We start from the raw sequence: 22913 nt of genomic DNA, 5'->3' as shown, positions 1-22913 counted from the left end.
ATAGAACTGGGAGGAAAGGATTGTTAGTTATGTAATCTACTAACAATATTGTTAGCAATAAACTTTGTCAGGTCGACCTCTACGTCGTCCCTCTTGAAAACCATTGTGTTGAATTCTAGGTGTATTCATCACGATGGGCTAAGTGAGCTGCTTTTTCATTCTCACCTATCAAACATCACTGGTGTCCCGCCAGCGTGTACCGTTAGTTAGCGTTAGCGCAGGTGAGGTTATCATTCCATTACCATCCATAAAAAAAAAACGAAGCAGATCTTTTATTAATGACAATATATAAATAGTATTACTCATATTTGTTTTTGAAAATACGTATATATAATAAAGATATACAAACATATGCTCATGAATACAAATTAGTGTTGTATTGTGTGCTCGGGATTTGTAGTGGCCATTGAAAATGTATTAAAACGCTACACCATTATGGTTCATGGTATTAATTGGACGCCTAAATTATTAATATTAATTAAATCGATTTTATTACTCAAATACCTGATATATTAGGGTTTATTATAATAACTTCTTATTAATTAAGAATATAATAATCAGGTAAATAATGTTAAATTTAAGGGGAATTCAATCAATGGAGATTTGTAAACATTACCATCGTAATACTGGTAATGTTCATTTCTGCTATGAGTAATACGCACACATGCGTTGTTTCATTTTGAAAGACAGGAAAACAAATGGAATTATTATTAGGAATTATTTAACACCTTGCACTGTAGGGTTGAAGGAGAAGCGATGCACGTTGACTGTTTCATACGTTCATATGCCATATTTATAAATGACTGTTTACTTATTTACTTTTAGATAAGGTGCTGCATTTCTTATAAAATCTTCACAAAAACAATCAAAATTACCATATTAATTTTTAGATTCTCGCATTGTATGTTTATAGTTTATAAGAGACCGGGGAATTATGGAAATTATTAAAAACATAAAAATAACCCGATCTGGGTTAAAAAAAAATTAGTTAAAATCATCATGTGTAGTTTATCTAAATGATTTCATTAATTAATCTTCTCTTATAAAACATATATTAAAATTATCATACCACAATTGGCAATATTTAGAAAGTTTTATAATTTGGTATTTAGTCAAAATCAAGAAAAGTCTTCTGAGGCTACTTTAAAGCGAAGAATGTAAACAGCAAAATATATATAGTTACGACATTTATACAAATCCATATCTATGTTTAGGAATGACTAAAATTTTTCAGAAACTTTCAAAATTTTAGAAAATAAACTACATTCTAAAATATTAATATCTTTTCCCTGATTGCATCATTTTAATTCATTCAACTGCAGTCATTGCGACATGCATCAAATACACTACCTGTACCAATTCGCTAATTAAGCACACTACAGCCAAGATCGACGCTGTGTCACATATACTAAGCATTCTTCCAGTGGAGCGCACCATGTTCACTCCATTGGTGTTGCTGATTATAATTACATTCGTTTCAACAGTCCAAGGCTTTTGCGGCTCTAGCATCCGTTGGTCACATCATTTGAACATAGAGGATGCCTATGGAATATGGTACGGTGTAGGTTACGCTCAACATACCCCAGATATGACTAACAAGCCTAATGAAGTAGGCTGCGTCACACTGTATATAACTGATGCAAGTGTTGAAGGTCAGGATGATTGGCTCGACTGGTCGGTATGTATTAATTTTGCTGTTTTGTTCTAGATAACATAGGTCTCTATTATTTATGGTATTCTTGTTTTTTTTTTTTTACAACAGGTCTTTAAATTGAGTTTTTAAAATGATATCTTTGAGTCTAACCATAGGACAAAACATCCCTCTTTTGTCTTGCTATTTTTGAGGACTAAAGTGTTATGTCTCCAAACCTTAAGTTACCGTAAGTTCTTCGCCTTTCATAACAAACTTTCGAACCCTGTAGTAGATTGAAAATAGATTTAAAACTGCTTGTAAATAAATTTATCAGAATAAAGATAATTTGGATTTCGAATTATGCCTTACCCTATCCTTCAAACTGAAACATTGCAAGCAACTGTGCAGATGCAGATATTGTATTCCGTTTTAGTCATAGTGATATCCTGGCTATAGATAAGAGTTTTCGACCAGTAGATAATTCTTGACCGAATTAGATAATTCTTGACCGAACTAACTCTAGGACAACAAGGACTTACCGATAACTCTGTAAAACCGTGAAGCAGATGTGTTTGCATATGTGTTTCCATGTTCTTTAGTAAGGAAATAACAAACATCTTATGTTAAAGTTTGTTTTATAAAGTCTTTACTTGTTGTTACTAATAAATATGAAAATCAATCGATTGTTTATTTCTTTGTTATATCTTATCACCTTAATTGTTTGACTAATCGCCATGAAATTAGTATTCAGTTAAGTATATATTTAGGATGAAGATTCCCGATTCATGAATAAGTCCCGGTCCCAGACAGACGAAATAACGAAGTAAGTGCAACTAGTACACCTTTATTATATTAATTTATCCGTTTCCCTTAATTGTGTTGCAGATAATGAAAAGAAATTATTCCAATGAAAATTGGCGATCATACAAAAGCAATCCGTGGTCAGACACCCAAATGTCCGGGTCGTGGTTGGATGTTCGTCTCAAGAGAAAGGTCAAGAGGGATATTTATAATGAGCGACGTTTACGGATCATTTGGGATGAGGACGGACAAACAATGGAGCAGGTATATGTGTACTCCCCAGAGGCTCCAGGGCTTTGGGTTGCTGAGCAACGTCAGCGTTTGGAAACATTGTTACTATCTAGAGGGATAGGTGAGCATGTAGATACTTATACGTACGAGTATAGCAGAAGTAGCTTTAGCATAGCACTAGAATTTTCTAAGGGTAGTCTTGTTCAGGGTTGCCAGATACGATCATTGATTTTTACTCAAATGCAAAATAGTTGTTATCTAAATTATTACGATTTCGTTTACTTTAACCTAATCACAAACTTATGTTTGTTTGGCCTATGTTATACCATTTAACTATTAAGGAAGAATGAAAAAAAAAAAAAATCTTTTCCCCCCTCTTGTTCAGGGTTACCAGATACGATTATTGATTTTTACTCAAAATAGTTGTTCTTTAAATTATTACGATTTCGTTTACTTTAACCTAATCACAAACTTGTGTTGGTTTGCTATTGAATTTATATACAAAGAATGAAAAAAGATCTCTGTAAATTTTATTTTATTTACCCATTTTATTTTTGATTCTAAAAATTTCTGTATATAAATTCATTCTATCAAAATTATCAAAAAAAAAAAACAAATTTCTTCCATCCCATTTTATTTTTCTCCAAAAATTTCTGTTATAATTTCATTCCTCCAAAATTTCTATTTTAATTACAACTGTGGTTGTATTAAAATAGGAATATAATACATTAATTATAATGACATTATAATGACATTAGTCATGGAACATTACTAGTTCTATTCCGAAAACTTTGATTACGTCCTTCATACCTATGTATTAAATGTTTATTTCACAGATTAATTTCAAAACCTGAAATTAGTGTCTAGAAAGTGTCTACATTATTATGAATATAGTTTTTTCGTTTTTGGACCGTTTTTTAACACTTGACATTCCATCTAGATGTATAATTTAAGCTAACCGTCGTATTTACAAGCTGTGTTTAATTTGTGACCAGATAGTTCAGATTATTCAACGATGTATCTTCGGGAATTTTAAATTGACTAATAACATTTATTGTTTACAGATGTATGGTTCCCCGAAGATACTCCGAGACATCCCGAAGTGATAAGAGTGTTGAAATTAACTCCTCATATGATGATCATTAATCATTGTTCAGACAAAGGTGGCGGAGGTATTTTCTCCCTCATACTCCGAAGATCACCATCAAAGATTGAAAGGTGGGAGTGGTATGATTTACAAAGGCAATTTTTCAGATTCGAATTACCGAATATGTATAGGTATTCGGCAATCTGTGCTGGTTGTGTTCAAATGAGTTCTTTATATTTTATGATACTTTGTATGACTTTACTAATAGTATTGTAATTGTTAACTATGTTTATTATATTTAAAGTTACTAAATGTATGTCTACCTAGGTATATATATTTTTAAAATAAGTAATGTAAATGAAATCTGTTCCAAGTAATAAAGTTTTTGAGAAGTTTATTAATTTATTTACACTATATTACACCTGATATAAAAAAACAGAACTGCTTTGTTTTTGTGAATCAGTAAGTATATAATATATATATATATATATATATATATATATATATATATATATATATATATATATATATATATATACCGTTGCTTTGTTTTTGGGAATCAGTAAGTATATAAAATATCCTATGTGTTAATTTTCGTCGTCAAATCCATTCAGTCATTTAAGATTGAGTAACGAATATATAAACATTCAAACTGAGATGTATGTAGGTAGATATATATTTATGTTTATATATGTTTAATGGTAGGCACATCTATCCATTCGTTCTAAAAAAATTATAAATAATATTTGCCTGTGCTTACTACTTCTACTTATCGTGATGTAGTCAAGTTTTTGTTCAGGGGTGGAGAAAGGAAGCAAATAAGGAAAGATGGCTGTTCAAGTTTTAAATTATGATGACTCTTGCAGACGTACGAATTTGCAAAACTTTTAATGTGCGCCGTTAGCACCTGTATTGATTGTTATGGTAAAAAAAGGGGAGTGAGGAGAAGAAGTGAACCAGAACTCTTTAAATATATATATTTTTGTATATATATATATATATATATATATATATATATATATATATATATATATATATATATATATATATATATATATATATATATATATATATATATATATATATATAAATGTCAAGGGTTAATACGATAACAGTTATGTACCTAATTATAGAGTAAATAATGTGTTCGTTATATAAAAATAAAGATTTTTTTTATAACGAACGTGGCAAACAAGCATCCACCAAGCATACAACCCGTCTGATGATAAACGGTCACTGTACTCGTAATCTATTGATGCCTGCAATACTAAGGATGTCATATGTGCATTACCGACTCTGAAGAAATCTTAATACACCCGTTCTGTAGAGCATTATATATATATATATATATATATATATATATATATATATATATATATATATATATATATATATATATATATATGTATATATATTAAGGTAAGATTTAAAAACTCTATACTAATATATATGAAATTTACACTACACTAATATATAAAAAATGTTTATGTATTATATGTGATTTTCTTATGTATTATTATTTCAATATATTGCTATAATTATGTCACATATTTTTCGCCACACCTGCCCTTCATATGCTTTCTATTTTTACCTAATAGTTAGTTGGTAGAGAATGTCATATGGCATTAAGCTTGCTTTTTGTACAAATTTTATTGTGCAATAAAGAATTAAGAAATATATAATAACCGCCACGTTAAAATAATTTTTAAGTTTCCAATCGTACGGTAAACGGTTTTTACGTTTAGAAGATGGCTAAAGATAAAGACACAGGAGGAAGAAACGCCGCAGCACTTAATTTGTGACTAGCCCACTCATTTATAAACGATATATTTCCTTTGGAAAATACAATCCTGAGGAGATAAAAAACATCGCTACAAAAAACATCTTAAAATTCCTGTCATTGATAGAAATTGGTAGTGATCTTTAAAAAAGGGCGAGTATAAAAGATAATGGAAATGTCGCAGTGTCACAGGTTTCACTGGTTCATATTAATTTATGGTGACACTAGTTGTTTCCCCCAACATTATCCACATTTATCACTTGTATATATACTTCAAGTTTGGACATAACTCGCCCGTATAGTTAATTTCATTGATATCCATTCAGCCATTCAAGAGTGGTCGAGTAACATACAAACATCTAAACATTACAAAACCCTTTTCAAACTTTCACCTTTGTGATATTAGTAGGATTAGCATTTTGTAATAGAATTATTAACAGTATTGTTTGTGAAGGATGTACCAGTGACTTTTGCCCTTGGACCTCGTGGACAGAACTCGGGGTCGTATCAGCAGTGAGATGAACAGGAACACTAGTTTAAGCAAATTATTTCAATTACACGTGTTAAACCATTTAACATTTGGTACCTACTTCATTTTAATTATGAGCGATGATATATGAGTAGATACGTATGTTTTAAGATCAACAAACGAGTATATTGCAAAAGCTAAATAATATAAGAATTTCTTCATGAGTAAAACTTTAGAATTATGATATTCGTTCAACCTATCTTCGAAACAGCTCAAAATCTTTTAATTACATTTTGTAAACGTATGTGGGTTGCTTTAATTTGAGAGATAGAATATTATTGTTTTCATTCCAATAAGAAAAAAGGATTGGTAGGCAGTAGAAGGCAAAATGACGTTTGCCAATTATAATATATTTTCTTTTAGCAAACCTATTAATAAATTACCGAATAATGTTAAGAGATAACAAAATGAAGTTTTGGTGAACGTATAAGGTAATAAATTAAATATTTTTGAAATTTGTAATTATGTAAATAAAATTTATTCAGGTCAATATTTTAGAATTTTTGTAACTAGACTACGAAGACTTATTCGAATGGTGGTCCTTAGACCACCATTTGAATTATAATTAACTTAAATATATTAATATTTTGTTAATTAAGATTAACAAAATATTAATATTTTTCTATTGTTATGTTTTGTTATGTACTAATAAATATAAAAAAAATATAAATATGAAATGAATAGTTATGAACAGGTTACTAAGAAAGTTAGGTCTCAAAATAAATTTCATAATGAATAAAGGGATGTTATCAAGATTGTATTGCGCCTACACTCTGAAAGCTACAGAAAATGAATTTAAAAGTGAAATATTAAGTAAAGTTCAAGAATATTTTCTATTTAATTTCCGTCTTAACGCGTAGGCGTGACGCCATTCTCATTCTAACAAAATTTGCTTATTAATTTTTCATACTATGACCTAATTTAATAAATTATAAAAATAAAAATATATATATATGTATACAACAATAATCACTATTGGAGTAGTCAGTGATATTTGTCGACAGTTACCGTTGTGGTGAATGCAACACTCAACTTGCTCATATTTCGCTAAACGTATTTGAATCTAACAAAAAATGAATTTATATAGAACTAGCCGTTTTCCGCGGTGTTGACCGCTTCTAACTATGTAGCTCCCGTATATCATTCCCATTGGAACTGTTCATGAGTCCGGTTTTATATTGTTTTTTTTTTATGCAACTTAGAATGACAAACAAGTTGACGGCTCACTTGATGAAAAGTGGTAACTGTCGCCTATAGACATGAGCAGTACCATGGACATAACAGAGTATATCGTTTCGCCCTTGATACCTCCATGTGTTGCCATTCCTGAAGATTCAGGTGTTATTATTATTATGTGTTCCTCTACACTCTGTAAATTCACTACCATATCTCACTCTTCAAACCGAAACACAGCCATGCAAACACAACTGCTTCACGGTAGAAACACGAATGGGATAGAGGTGCCCAAGCAAACGACTTTTGTAGAAAGTCTCCTTCTGGTGGATTATATATTATACTTAAATGATAATTATGTATGCAATACATTTATAAAGTTTCAGTCAATTCAACTGATCGGTTATTTTATAGCATTTTATATGTAATTTTTTAGATTGATATAACTTTTTTATTTATGAATCGATTGAAATAAAAGAAACACGAAATGTTAAGTGGAGCAAACCGCAACGCATTATTGAAAAACGCATTAAAATCTGTTGAGTCGTTTCTGAGATTAGCGTGCACAAACGTATAGACAAACAGACATGCAGACAAACAGACAAAAATCTAAAAATCATTGTTTTGGGTTCATAAAGCACCCCTATAATATTATTTCTAATATGTCTTCCATGTACAGACAGCGACCAGTTACGATTTTATTATATGTATTGATTGCTATCAGTTTATGCAATATTTCCTTAGTAAGTAAATTGTTTCTGACGGTAAGTGTTATACGTAGGTTTTGTTACAGTTAGTATTCTTGTAATATTTAATTAAAGAATCTAAAAATAAGTCAAGTAGGTACCTACGCTTTCTTGATACTGTAGTTTTTACACATGCATTAGTTTTTCGAATATTATATAAGTACCTACAAAAAAAAGTCAGACACCTATAGTCGTGATAAAATATACCATTGAATGACAATGCGTTCCATAGTTATATTAGATTTAAAATATTTAGTCACGAAATGGTGTCTGTTTGTAGATTTTGTTGCACAATAAGTAGTTTTTTGATTTGCTAATTGTAATTCGAGTAAAAGTAAAAAAGCGTAAAAGTAAATTTTTAATCGCCATAAAGTTAATATGAAATGAACTCGGGCATAGACCCTATCGATTGCAAAAGAACTATCAAAATCGGTTCATTAATACAGCCCCAAAAAATTACAAACGAATTAAGAATCGTTTCCTCTGGCTTAACAAAACGAGCTTTAAATTAAACAAGGGATATGAATAACGCTCATTTATCTGGGGGAGTCGCCAAGAACATTGGGCTTAATTAGTTTACTTCCCACTCCTATAGTGATCCCGGCACAGTCACACATTACTGTTCGCCATCCAACTATCACGCGACGTTGTACGCACGTTGGAAAATTACGAGAAATGTACCGAATACTCGTGCTATGGATTAGTTTGTGTACAGTAGTTGACTGTGCAAATTACGGTCGTTACGGGGAAACGACCAGTCGATATCCGAGCTACACAACCATATCGAATTTGTACAACCAATATCCAACATATAAAGGGAACTATGGCAGTGACATCGCCAACTTTCCGGAGGCGACACGATATCCGAATTACAACCCTGTATATAACACGAGTAGTTACAACACATATTCAAATTCAGGCGGGTATTACAATAAACCTCAATACCCCACTACAAGGTATGGAATGGATTACGGACAAAGATACGGCGAGGAGTACACTGGAGGTTATAGCTCTTACGAAGCACCGTTCATGAGAGGTATTAGGGATTATTGTGTGAACCGGTCCCCACAGATGGGTATTTGGGTGGACAGTTTGATGGGTATGTGGTATGGAGTAGAGTTCATACAGCACTTGGCTGGTGACGCCAGGGTGGACTACGCCAGGACTTGTATTGTTATCCACATATCAGAACCGATGGATCGGGTAAGTATTACTTGTGTACTTAGTATTTTTGAATTATTCGTTTACAATTATTATTACAATCTAAATCTGTTACGTAAAAAAAAATGTTTCATGTATTTTCTGTATGTTTTAATATTTTTATTTTATCATAATTAGTGGTATGCCTTAGGAAAGGTTTTTGCTCAACAGTGGACTACAGTAGGCTAATTGAGATGCGTTATATTATGAAATTTTTAAATATTATAGATATAGGTTACATACTTCTTATGATGCATGACACAGTTCGAATGTAGCGTGTGTGAAATGGTTCCAATTCATTCATTAAGATCGAATGACCCGCAAATTACCTATCAATTGTCAGATAGTGTTACTGCACTTTGAATAAGCGCAATACAAACTAACATGCGTTATATAATGGGATAATAATCTTTGTAAATAAACACGAGTAAACTAGTTTTACATTAGATTACTTGTTCAGATATTGATGTCTCTATAAATGTTCTAATCATCATGTAAATTGATTTATTATGAACTACAAATTAAATCTATAATCAGTAATTAATTGTCATCATGATAATATCGATGCGTCCGTAAACTATAAGCATAGTTGCAATGCGCACTTGACCATTTTAGTTTTATCTATAGTTTTATTTGTATTGTAGCTATCAGTAAACTTAAAGATGAAATCATTAAGTTTGTTTTGAGTCCATTTAGGGGTCAAAAATTAAGACGCAAGTTGTATGCAGTCACTATGTCTATTTAAATTGAGATATGAAATTAAAACATACATATACAAACCTAAATACACGTTATTTACATTTTTGTAACACAATTTCAATTTCAATTTATTTTATTCGTTACAATATTGCATTGTGTTGAATATTTTTACAAGTGACAAGACACAGTTTAGTACGATGCGGATATACCTAATGTTAATAACAATAGTAATAAATAGGCTTTATTTTTATTTTTTAATGATTAATGTTACTACTTGGAACAAGGAGGAGGGACTGTTGGTAATGCGGACTACCAGTCCCATTACTAGCAATATAATATAATATAGCTAGCAATATACTCTTGTCAGGTCGACCTCCACGTGGTCCCTCTGGAAACCATCGTGCTGAATTCCGAGTGTATTTATCACGTTGGGCTAACTAACCTCCCTGTTCATTCTCACCTATCATCCCTCACTGGTGCCCCACCACCGTATACCGTAAAAAAACTACTTGTAACAATAATATATAAAGGAATAACAATGTGCGCCGTAATCGCTGAAAGTAATATCTACTAGACAACTAAAACCGGGAGAAAATGCCAAAAGAATTTTCTTCCAGTCAACCACAGGGAAGTCATAAAAAACACGAACACAGATGTGCAAGGACATGAGGACGAGAGGTATTAGCGGTTTTATATCTTTGAATAATGGTTAATATTTTCTGTTTGGTGAGTAGTCAGATTGTTTATTACATTCCGTAATAAAATAATTCTATTATTATAAAAAAGCGGAAATGTGGATAGTATGCTAATCGACAAGTGGTTCGGTATCCTGTTAATGTTATAAATGCGGTAGTATGTAAGGATGGATGTTGACTTATTTAACAAAAAATATTGAACGGATTTGAATGAATCTTGGTACCGGGTGAGTTATATTCTTAATTAATATACTTGTGTGAATGTGAATGTGAATGTGAAAAGGACTCCATTTTCCGCGCTTAGCCTCTCATTTGGGCCATTGTGCGTATGAGTCGTGGCTAGTGCAGCCAACCTAGCTCCGTCCAGAAGCGCAGAAGCTTCCTGGGTTCTTCACAGGCCTCACGGAGCGACCTCACCGTTCCGAGGATTTCTAAACGTTGATGGGCCACAGCCTCACATTCCAGGATTACGTGAGCAGCCGTTTCTTCGGCGTCGAAACAGTCTCGACATAGAGGGCTGTCTGTGGCTCCTATTGTGTATAGATGTTTGTTTAATGGACAATGACCCGTTATTGTCCCTATCATTGTTTTGAGGTTTTTTCTGTCTAGATGTAATAAACGTTTTGATAGTCGTTGATTCAAATTAAAATACTTATAGGATACTTTATTTACACCGTATGTCCCGGCATATGTCAATTAAGAGAATTTAATGGTCGAGGGATAGGCGGCACCGTCGCTCTTAATACATCACCAAAGCCTAATTAAGTACCAGCGCCCCTCCTAAACATATCACCAGAGCCTTATTGTAGTTGCCAACCCGCCTGCGCAGTTTACACAGTCTTACAGTTGATAGAAAAATAAAAAAGAAATACTTTATGTACTGAATTATGCGCGCGAAACCGCGGGATGTAGCTATTCTATACATCGTATGAGTATATCTTGACTTCCTGCAAGACCGAAAAGAGGTGGCGGTGGTTAGAAAACTGGTACGCTTTAGGCGATTATAAGAAGTAAAAACAGTTGGCGGAGACCTATGTCCAGCAGTGGAACATCACGGGTTGTGAATTATTACGATCATTGTTATTTAAATTTGTAAAAGGACGTAAGCACTCGAAAACACTCTCTCAATTATTGTACGTAGATATAGGACTCTAATGATTTTAAGACAGTTCTTAATTTTTATTATAGTATTTAATTATATTAGTAGGTATTGTCCCACTTACACCCATTAGTTTGCTAATCTGCCCACTATTATTGATTGGCCCTTCTTTGAAAGCGTATTAAATATGAGTGCCCCTCGAGGGCCCTAATAGCCAGTTGATAATAATTGTATTTATTTGGATGCTATAAAAAATAATACAAAAGTTTTGCTATCTATATTTAAATCATATACCATTCGAGTTTCTGCTGTGAAACAGTTGTGTTTGCATAGCTGTGTTTCAGTTTGAAAGGTCGCATATGATAATGCAATTATGAGTACAGAGTATAGAGGCATAATACCTTAGTCCTCAGGATTTGTTTTCGCTGCGTAATTATAATCCTGTTACGCCAAAAGTTGACTGGGAGAGAATTTATTAAGTCTTTCTTTTGTACCAAACATTTATTGTAATATGGTCAATAAAGAATAAATAAATGGCAACGTGAGAAAGGTATTATGGGCGATACAGTATATTTTGTTAATTCCATGTTTTGGGGGGAGAAGAAAATGTTAGTAATTAGGGTTAATCATTCCTGTGTTACCAATACATCCTATCAGATTGGCCTTCACGCGGTTTCCTCTGGAAACCATAGTTATTGATTTAATGTTGGATTCGTCACAATGGGCTGACTGATCTGCTTTATTCTCTCCTATCATTTCTCACTGGTGCCCCGCCAGTGTATTCCGTTAGCACGCGCGAAGTTACCATTCATCCATAAATAGATGTCTATCGGACTTTTATACAGCAATAGCTAAATAATAATTGCAATTTGAAAATTGCGATGAAAGTAGTAAAAAATATGATCATCAGTTGATCGCGAGTTGTACCTAAATTTCAGAGGTGAGGTCCATGGTATGGAACCTCTGTCTGTACATAAGTCGGGGTCAAGTGATAACGTCAAGTCGACTGAGTCAGGCGCGCGCGCCGCCGCCGCTGCCGCTCTCAGTCGATTGCGAACACTTTATTCGTGCACAGCTTTTCTCATATTTGTTTTATATCAAATTAGTGGCGAATAAAATGTGAATTATAAGGAATAGAACCATGAAGTTCGGAATTTGGACCATCATTGGGATCCTGCTGCTAGTATGTGCACATGCCCGTGCCGACGACGACGTCGAAACATCCAATTCCACAGATCATAACGTAACAATCACATGTTTGGGCAAAAATGATTTGCCCGACATTGATATTAAAAATGTGACGGGCAAATGGAAAACATTAGAACTATACTTGCACCTAAGCAAAGAAGGGGTCCATAAGTACAACAGCTGCCCAATTATAACAATATGGGAGACCGACCAAATTCCCACATCCACTTTCGGGGTATGTTTTTATAAATGATGATTAATTTATAGTTCCACATATAATTTCAATATTAAGTAATGAAATTTACAATTAAGCCTAAATCTAAACTATTTTTTTTATTTACATATGACATAATGCCTACAATAAATAGCAATACTGTAATACTGGCTAATAAAACGATATGTCTGTATGATTGTATTGTGTAACTTCTTCAATTGAAGCAAATTATTATATCTATTTAATAGACTAAAATGTATTTGCGCGTTATTTATAGGTATATAGATTTTTTATTGTATATCAATTAATAAAATGAAATAATTAAACGAAAATTAATTAAAATAATATTATTTATTGTCTTCAGTAAATATGTATAAGCATTTGTATAAATAAATAGGTTCTAATAGGCCACTAAATTTATTTCTAATCATCATTTATATTGTTACTAGAAAATTAACTTAAACATCGACGATCCGTCTGATAGAATGTTTGTTTTTATAAAGTGCCTTCTATTATAACATTCCTCATGCATTTCCGCTCCACAGAATAAAGGTGTTATGCCTCTTGTATGAGATATTGTACCGATGATCTTATTTTTATACGACGTTAAATTGTAAACAAATGATGCTAACGGCTCACCGTAAACTGGTATTGATTGCCAACAGATCTTTTACTTTTCAGATTAAAACCAATATTTTATATTACAAAAGAATACCAAGGTATTCATACTTTAGGTAAGCATTATAAGTATTATTATTATTATTTAGGTGAGATTCTATGATACGTAAAACTTTACAGTCAATAGATACATCTTTATTAATATTAAAAAAAAAAAGTGAGTTTGTTTGGCGTTTTAATGACAAAAAAATCACTAAAACCAAATGCAACCTTTAGATGTGAGTGTGCCATAGCAATACAATACAATTAGTAGAATAATCTTTAAATATTAAAAATGAAAGTGAGTTTATTTGCATTTTAACAATCATTCATTAACATAACCTATATAGTCTTAACTATGGCAGCTTTTATTATATTTTATTTATAAATATACCTTACTAATGAATAATGCAGTTAAATTTTAAAGAAAATCACTAAAAATCTTTTTGAAATAATATATTATGGTAGCATTAACATTATATTGCATATATTGTTATACTATTCTACAGGAAGATATTTTATTTGTACTTAATCGTATTTATTTTGTATTTTGTAGCACTCAATAGTGACTTTTTATAACATTTTTTTCTATCATTGGTCAAACGACATTGGTAAGGCAAGGTTCTTTTAACTAAAAAACCTAAAGATACCTAAGCTTTGTTGTAACTTGTGATTGATTCCTGTTGTACTCAGATATATATAGAAAAAATATATAGATAGGTAGGTAAATACTCTTTATTGATTATATATAACTTTTGGACGAAATAATATTTGCTTCCTCAGTAATATTATAAATGTGAAAGTAAATTTGTTTTTATTATATGATATTTGTTCTGTTATCTTATAAAGCCCTAACGGCCTAACCAATCCCCATGAAATGTTGTATAAACAGTATACATTATGTTAATATCATATGTCAATGTATTACAACAGATATTAGGAAGTGGATTTGAACGTGACGACGTTTTATTAGCATTGACATGATAATTTGATATTTTTACGTCTTGTCTGTGTAAGAAAATCTAGTGGGCGGAGTTCAATCTAGACCTTGATGTCCCGTGTTAGAGCCTTGGGGCGTCCAAATTGTATATATTTTTATTTATTAAACTACATACCTAGTTATATTCTGTGCATTATAATATGGTGAACATTTACATATACATTTTGGCCATTTTCATTGTTATAGAATTTTTACTGACTAAATTTTTAGAGGCGAAGTCAGTTTAGTGGTCAATATTACAAACTTATTGAATTCGTAACATATAAAATATTAATTTTTCTATGATTTTATTCCTGTTATTCGCATTATGTTATAATGCGCACATCTCTAATCTGCGTATTATAGTACTATATCATATATGATTATGTATATATTTACGTATTTAGTATGAATTATGTACAATAAAGATTTTACAACACAATACACTAGCATTTGCGACTTCATCTGTGTGATTTGTTAACTAACCGAGATAAAAAGTAGCCTAAATCTTTCTCCATTCCACATTGTACGTGTTTATCAAATTTCATAGTCCCTACTTAGTACGTAGTACGTTATACTAAGCTTATGGTCCCTACAAAGGTAACGAACAATTAAACTCACTTTCACATTTATAACATTAATAAGGACAATACAATATACCTATTGATTTTACAAATTACGACATTATCTCCCTATTTGGTTGAATAAATATCATATTTTTATTGTTTATTTATATTCTATTTGATTTTGTTTATGTTATTATACCCGTGATATTAACTTCATCTAGGATTTAAATTTCAGGATAATAAAAATTACGACAGAACACGTTAATTTGTATTATATATACACTATATTTGTTTATAAAAATTAGAGAAAAAGAGAAGAATAACACCTTAGTACAATTAAATGTTAAAGAGATCATACCATGAATAATATTTACAGCTCAGGAACAGTGTGGATATATTGCGTTAGGTGTTTTATTTATACATAAATTCGGGTACAAATATGCGATAGTTCAGACTGGTATGTCCCTCGACGGTTGATTCGCTATGTTCCAATTTTATTTTCCGGTGTTATTGAACCAACATCCTTCCCCTACTTCCTTTTTCAGGATTACCCATTTTATATTTTATAGATATGCAGTCTTAGATATTTTGATTGAAACTTATCAAATATTTATGAAGTATAACTAGATTTTACGCTCAAAAAAAACTGTGTTTTCAATTATGACATTATTATTGCTAGTGAATCGACTAGTGGTAATTATCCACGGTAGGGGGGCGGGGGACGAAGGGATTATTAGTAATGTGGACTACCAGTCCCATTGCTACCAATATACCATGACAGGTCAACTTCCAAGTGGTCCCCCTGGAAACCATCGTGCTGAATTCCAAGCGTATTCATCACGACGAGCGTTAGCAGTTATGCTGCCTTTTTATTCCCAGTTATCATCCCTCACTGGTGCTCCACCAGCGTATACCATTCTATTATCATCCATTAAAAAAGGAAATATTCAATGTTTTTTATTGTTCTATTAATTATATACAAGTTATTTAATTATGTTTATGATAACATATTTTATTATCAACGATCATAACTGTATGTACATAATAATAATCACATCTATTATGTAGTAGAACGAGTGGGCATAATCTATATTGTATAAAATCCACTTATTCATGTTGGTAATTATTTTGTTTATAAATGGGATGATTGGGATGGTATCTACTTTATTGCTACCCACTCATAAAATTTATTTCAATATCGTCAACTTTAGGTGTTATGAATCATTATAAAAAAATATAACATTTTAGACCTGTAAATTAGTTTTGTTTATTTATTACTGATACGATTACCAAATATTATATAATGCAAATATAATATACTTATTCATTCAGTTACTCATTTCTTGACAATAGGTAAGAAATTTAATGTACTTACAGCCTTTTTTATGGTTTTGTACAAAAGTCGATTGCTTGGGTACCTCTGTCCCATTCGTGTTTCAACCGTGAAGCAGTTGTGTTTGCATGGCTGTGTTTCGGTTTGAAGGGTGGGATATGGCGTGAATTTACTGGGTACAGAGGAATAACACCTGAGTCCTCAGGAATGGCAACGCATGGGGGGTATCTAGGCGAAACAGTATACTCTGTTATGTCCATGGTACTGTTCATGTCTATAGGCGACGGTTACCACTTTCCATCAGATGGGCCGTCAGCTTGTTTGCCATTCTAAGTTGTATAAAAAAAAAGATAGCCATAGGTATAGACTTATGTTTATCTTGATCACTCTGACGAACTCGCGGGAATAGTAGAGAGTATAATAAAAAAAAAAAACAAGTAAATTTAAATATAAATCATCATTGTCATATCAGTTGTTAATTGTTTACTGCTAAACATAGGCTCCCTCATGAGGGGGCTTTTGCCAGTAATTGCCACGTTTGGCACGCGGGTTGGCAACTGCAGTTATGCTTTTATTTACGTTTAAAGACTGATAAAGCCAGTTACTGCCCATAGTTCGCTCATTAAATTCCCTTAGTGGCCTCTTATGATACCCACGGGAAAGAGAGGGGTCATCCATTGTATGCTGGGACCACACGGCAAAAATATGATACATATTACCTATCGCTAGCTCTGCCTTTCATTAAAATACCTATACATAATATAATGTATGCTTTACTTACGCCATACATACATATATATGTGTGAAATAATATCGTATATACATAGGTATACGATGAAATTGATATTAGCTCAACAAGGCGGCTATATTGTTGAGAGAAATCTTTTCAAGCCAACCTTTGGGTAATGGAGTGGATTATGGAACAGGTAAGTTGCAAAATAATGAAAAGATGAAATGGAATATTCTCATACATATATAAATTATGAGATATAAGCACATATAATCGTTTTCTTATCCCATTTCTCAGGTGACGAGGTACCCCAGCTCGCCCACCATGCAACATTTGTCCAATTCAATGTCGTAGTTTTAATTGTCTTTCTTGACCCCGTGTTGCGATCTCACCTCGTGTGTATTGACTCATCCAGTAAACGTTTTAGAGGTCAAATTATCTGACCCATTTAATCTTTGATGGTCTTAAGAATTCTAGATGTAACTAACTACAATGCTTAGTTGATGTAATTCGTCCATATCGATGAAGATCGGGTAGATAAATTTGACTTTAATCTATATAGGATTTTACAGATGTAATTACATGGTTCACTGTTCAATAACTGTTATCGACTGTCGCACGGATGTGGAGCTACAATTAATTATACGCCTTTATACATTCATGCCTACGCAAATGTATCAGAAAGTGATTAAAGTTTTATTCTATTTTTATTAGATACTTGCTTGCTTAATTTTATACTTATTAAGACATTTGTAGTGAAATGGATAATTAGAATGTTATTCAAACTTAAAGATTCCTTAAATCTTCACGAATGTTATAAATGTGAAAGTAAGTTTATAAGTTACTTTATAGCGCCATAACGGCTTAACCAATCATTATGAAATTTGGTATACAAGTACTATATAGGATGGAGAAGAATATAGTTTATTTTATCTTGGTCATTAAATATATTGCGGTCACACGAGCGAAGTCGCGGGTAAAAGCTAGTGGTATACATATATTTAGCCGAGGATGGTAAAAGAATATCAATATCAACATTTTTTTTCTTTTTTTTTTCTTCTAGTGCGAAAGTGAGTTAATATGAATGAATGTGTTCAAAATAAAAAAGGATATGATGTATCTTTTTTATGGATAAATGAATATAAATACCGCCTACACTATTGGTTTACACTAGTGATATACCAATGACGGATAATAGGCGTCGATGATGTTGAGTCAGTTGACCTATTTTGCTACGAAATTACTATATGCCAGTGAAATTATAGGCTATGGAAACATAACACCATAGTTCTCAGATACGGCCATAGTATACCTCATACCACAACGGTTGCTATTATCCATGAGATGGGCCGTTAGCTTATGATTCTATATTACATAAAATGTACCTAAATTTGTTGGTGAATGCTAATAAATAAAAATAAATGCTTTCCAGCCATCAACGGAGAATCAGTTGTTCCACGTGCAACACATCAACGCGAAGTTCAGACAACAGTTCCGTCACTTGCGCCTGCTGTGGGACGAGGGTGGGCAGACCACGGAGTACGCGCTTTACTTCCGCAACGAGTCCGCTGGCTACTGGCAGGTGTTCGATGGACAAAACGGTAAAGAAAAATCAGTTTTTAGTTTTACAATAGACTCATATACACTTTTAAAATTATTTGGTACATGATCGGTAGAATCAAGCCCCTCAATTATTTAGCTTGTCAATAAGTTGATTAGTTTAGGGAGTTTATATAATCATATTAAAAATAATTGAGGTTATATGGAAAGAAATAGATGTTTCCATCGTCAAAATGCGACGTTTGCAAATGGTTTTATTATACCGTCATTTGGTGTAATTTCCTTGAACAATGAAAAAAAGTCAAGAAAGAGAATTAGGCCAGAATTCCACTGTACAAGGCAAGAAAATGCGTAATGCTAAATGTTATGTAAAAGAGGCTCTACTATGTATATCTAGCTTTTTAATTCATTTTGACAGCAGTTTTATATAAATATAAAGCTGCTGTCAACTTTTATATGCTTTTATATAAATATAATAGCATATAAAGCTTTAGATAACTCATTTTATTCTAGAAGCGCAGAAATTTCTTAATAATAAAGCAGGCTTCACAGATACTAATAATAAAATGTCTTTTAATTCTTTTTTAGGAACCATGACGACCAATCCCCACTATCAGCAGTTTAGCGGCACCGTGCAAGTTCTCAAGGCTGTCAACGATCATTTGGTACTCAACTTTTGTCAAGAGCCCAAAAACGGGAGACCGGCTCAGTTGTATTCTGTACTCTTCTCCCGTGATCCTGGCATGATGGCTCGCTGGGAAGTGGAATCTGTACATACCATGTTACAAAATAAAAAGCTTTCCGTTGCTTCGAGGCGAATGGTGTGTGGGAATGGCGCAGTCAAACCATTCCATAGTATCGTTCTTTCTGTACTGTTAATATTTCTTTATGTTTTCTGTTCGTCATAGAGGCATGAAATACTAGCATTTCACAAAGGCTACTAATACTTTTTGGTGATGATCTCACTTCTTACGAATCGCAGAACTCGTTTTTTAATTTGATGTCATTTCATGACTAATTCGACAGCAATTTTTTCTGCGAAGTACATAGTTTTTTAAAAGAGAAGTAAAACATCACAGCTGTTATTATTTACTACTTTGACATCCGTCCCTATAATTTGGTTTAGAAGATAAGTAGTGTGTACGTTATTGTGTTCGAAATACAATGCTAGCAATTATACTCATATTTGATTGAATGGCAAAACTTCTTGTTGTCGTTAAAAATTTATATATACCTAGAGAAAGTTACTTCTATAAACATAAGTGCATTTATAAAAGTTTTTTTTTTATAATCTATGCTATTTGAATGATATATTGCGCAAATTCAAATGAATTTCAATTAAAGAAAGTTCTTATTATTAATGAAGATTATTCTCACATTTTATTTGCAAAACTTATTTGTTCGATTTTGTATATAGTTAAAAAAAAATAATAATAAAAATTAAAGTGCCTACCTAATACACAATTATAAAAATTGATTCATTTTACTTGTACATTGCAATATAGACTGGTGCAAATATTAATTAATATATTAGATACATATAAGTTAATCTATACTTATTTTTCTATATAGTTAAGTTCGTGCCAAAGATATTGATAATTTGTACAATAATTATTTATTTATAGTCACTAAATAAAAGTAATATATGTAAGTTTTACTGAATAAATATCGTCTTTTATTACGAAATAGCAACGGACAACAGATGGGACTTTAGCAAATATGGCTTCATAGGAGACACTGACTAAGTAAATCCATTTAGCTGGCAACAAATCTTATTTTGGAACAATTGACTGTTATTAGTAAATACCAAGCGTCGAATTAGCTTGTCGTACAATAATAGGATACTTAATCGAGTCTCGTCCTTGCTTCCCACGTGAATTCAAAGTAGGTTATACTAATATTCTGGTAGATTTTAGACTATAGTAGAATCTATGTACGAGTATATATAGATTATTATGTATCTACCCACACGTAATATCATATAGGTATAGAGAAAACTTATTTACATAACTTTCTCTGGCGAACCTTAGTTACCTATTTTTAGTTTATATAAAGGGTATTTTATAAATAGAAAACTTAATATTAATAGCAAATATGTGTTAGGTATAATGTATTAGATTTATTTTTTATAAATACTCGTTAAACTATATACCTATATAAATAAAAAAAAATGTTTATTACAAAAAACCACATTACTGTTGAATTGATGGCAACAATTATCAGTTCTATCAGGTGGGCCGACAGCTTATTTGCAATGAATAAAAAACGTCTTGACGTAAACAGGTATTCAGGAAATGCGAACTGAATTAGGTCATACAGCGTGTATATATTTATAGTTAACGGCATCGCTTATATCTAATTCTATTCTATATATCTATATCTAGGTCTATCCGGGATTTCTGTACTCAAGTTTTATCAATAAAGAATATTTTATTAAAGCAATATTGTCTACATTGGAATTTTAGGATATAGAGCATCCCTTACTCACTACTTATTTGTAAATGAGGTACTGCTACCAGTATTTAAAGCAGATAATTTAAATTGCTTATATTTATTTTGTACAAATGACTAATTGTAATACAAAAACCATTATAACAGATTTTAGCAAGATGATAATTTCAAAATTTATACACAATGTAATTCCGAATATATTATACACAATGTAATTAAATTTATAGAAACAAATATTTCATGCATTAATTTGCGGCTAAAATAGCTCTTAACAATTAAAGAGATTTGAGGAAAATAAAATCTGCAATACAATATAATGACAAAAGTTTTAGATTAAACTAGTACGAGTATGTAGTAACGCATGTATGCAATATAAAAGTAGTGGTAACATTAATTAATTTATTTGCATTCTTCTGGCAGTAATTTTACAATTTCATGGGGATTTGAATAAATTATATTATCCTCATGATCAAATACCAAACCAAATATATCTTTTATATCAGCAATTTTGTGTAGCGTATGTTTATGTTTGTTTGCTACATATATTTCGTTCTGCCCGCAGAAATGTGCTACTCCCTTGTTGTTGATCTCGATAGCTCGGAACACTTTAGCTCCTTCATAGAGTATGCGCTCGTTCGTTCCATTTTTTATTATATACAGTCCCGTCTTATTGGTTATAAATGTATCTTCGTCTCCATCTATTGCAAACTGGTATATTTTCTCGTGAATATTCTTTTGTATCTCGGACTTATTACCACCCATATATTTATACAACTTTAAAGTAGGGTAACTAATAAAATATAATCCGTCTTTATAAAATAGGTCCCAAATGTTGTGACCTTTAATTAAATGCTGTATATTACCTGATTTGGAAATATCATCCATATAAATTCCATCACTGCCTCCAAAGTACACTATATTGTCCTTCTCATTAATAGCAGTGGCAAAACCATTTTTAACAGCCGAAATTTTTCTGACTACTTTCTGTTTCTTTGTAATATAACCAATTTCGAACGTACTAGTATTATCAAATCCAGTATTGTAACTAAAATAAATCGTATGATTCGGCTTTGAAATGGATAGTTGATAAGGACGATTGATTCCATTACTCAATACTACCCTTTTATGATTTTTGCCATTAACATGAATGCCTTCACATTTCCTTTTATTTTCTTTTTTTGTTTCGTTATATTTGACAAGAACAATAATAACGCACAAAATTATAACCAGTTTCATGATTGCAACTGAATACTGTATATATTCTACTGACAAAATACCCATTTGAAGCCATGTGTTTGTCGTAGTTTCATATTTCCTGATAATACTATTATGTAAGTATCTACTTAAAGCGCCAAACATATTTAAATAAAAAAAATATTAATGCTTGAAATAGTAAACAAGCTGACGATACACCTGATGGAAGAGACCGTCTTCGAATGGATATTTACCTAAATAATATCTTAATAGCAATCCTAATAATACAATAGCAGACCACTAAATCAATCTTTTTTTCATAGTCTCCATCTAACGGTTGCTTAATAGAGAATTATCATATCAGTCGT

General features: G+C 31.8%; 3 protein-coding genes across 4 annotated transcripts; 2 read left to right on the top strand and 1 right to left on the bottom strand.

Annotated features, from left to right (window-relative positions):
• Positions 1-384: 384 nt before the first annotated feature.
• LOC113523021 (uncharacterized) lies at positions 385-4143 on the top strand. 2 transcript variants are annotated; one of them, XM_052897750.1, is made up of 4 exons: positions 385-445; positions 1485-1678; positions 2519-2786; positions 3730-4143. In XM_052897750.1, exons 1-4 carry the CDS (start codon positions 436-438, stop codon positions 4026-4028), a joined length of 771 nt encoding a protein of 256 aa, XP_052753710.1. In that variant the 5' UTR covers positions 385-435; the 3' UTR covers positions 4029-4143. The 2 variants fall into 2 exon arrangements, with proteins under 2 accessions (XP_052753710.1, XP_031769629.2); XM_031913769.2 differs by lacking the exon at positions 385-445 and having other exon boundaries at positions 1366-1678.
• Positions 4144-8578: 4435 nt separating this feature from the next.
• Positions 8579-20270, top strand: LOC113522442 (uncharacterized). The gene is made up of 3 exons (XM_026908117.3): positions 8579-9183; positions 18773-18941; positions 19489-20270. The coding sequence occupies exons 1-3, from the start codon at positions 8656-8658 to the stop codon at positions 19806-19808; spliced, it is 1017 nt and encodes a 338-aa protein (XP_026763918.1). The 5' UTR covers positions 8579-8655; the 3' UTR covers positions 19809-20270.
• Positions 20271-21435: 1165 nt separating this feature from the next.
• On the bottom strand, positions 21436-22913 carry LOC113522440 (ommochrome-binding protein-like). The gene has a single exon (XM_026908116.3). It carries the CDS (start codon positions 22708-22710, stop codon positions 21751-21753), a length of 960 nt encoding a protein of 319 aa, XP_026763917.3. The 5' UTR covers positions 22711-22913; the 3' UTR covers positions 21436-21750.

This window comes from Galleria mellonella, unplaced genomic scaffold (assembly GCF_026898425.1).
Source record: "Galleria mellonella isolate WM207_F2 unplaced genomic scaffold, CSIRO_AGI_GalMel_v1 utg38, whole genome shotgun sequence".
NCBI lineage: Eukaryota > Metazoa > Arthropoda > Insecta > Lepidoptera > Pyralidae > Galleria > Galleria mellonella.
Note: the sequence above shows the minus strand (reverse complement) of the source record. Positions and strands in the feature narration are given on the sequence as shown.

What these genes read in the sequence shown, in the direction of transcription:
- LOC113523021 (XM_031913769.2), top strand. Translation starts at nt 1,436, where the DNA reads ATGTTCACTCCATTGGTGTTGCTGATTATAATTACATTCGTTTCAACA. An exon ending in ATGATTGGCTCGACTGGTCG is followed by an intron (nt 1,679 to 2,518) that starts GTATGTATTAAT and finishes ATTGTGTTGCAG; the next exon opens with ATAATGAAAAGAAATTATTC. An exon ending in GTTACTATCTAGAGGGATAG is followed by an intron (nt 2,787 to 3,729) that starts GTGAGCATGTAG and finishes TATTGTTTACAG; the next exon opens with ATGTATGGTTCCCCGAAGAT.
- LOC113522442 (XM_026908117.3), top strand. Translation starts at nt 8,656, where the DNA reads ATGTACCGAATACTCGTGCTATGGATTAGTTTGTGTACAGTAGTTGAC. An exon ending in TATCAGAACCGATGGATCGG is followed by an intron (nt 9,184 to 18,772) that starts GTAAGTATTACT and finishes AATGCTTTCCAG; the next exon opens with CCATCAACGGAGAATCAGTT. An exon ending in GGTGTTCGATGGACAAAACG is followed by an intron (nt 18,942 to 19,488) that starts GTAAAGAAAAAT and finishes ATTCTTTTTTAG; the next exon opens with GAACCATGACGACCAATCCC.
- LOC113522440 (XM_026908116.3), bottom strand. Translation starts at nt 22,710, where the DNA reads ATGTTTGGCGCTTTAAGTAGATACTTACATAATAGTATTATCAGGAAA.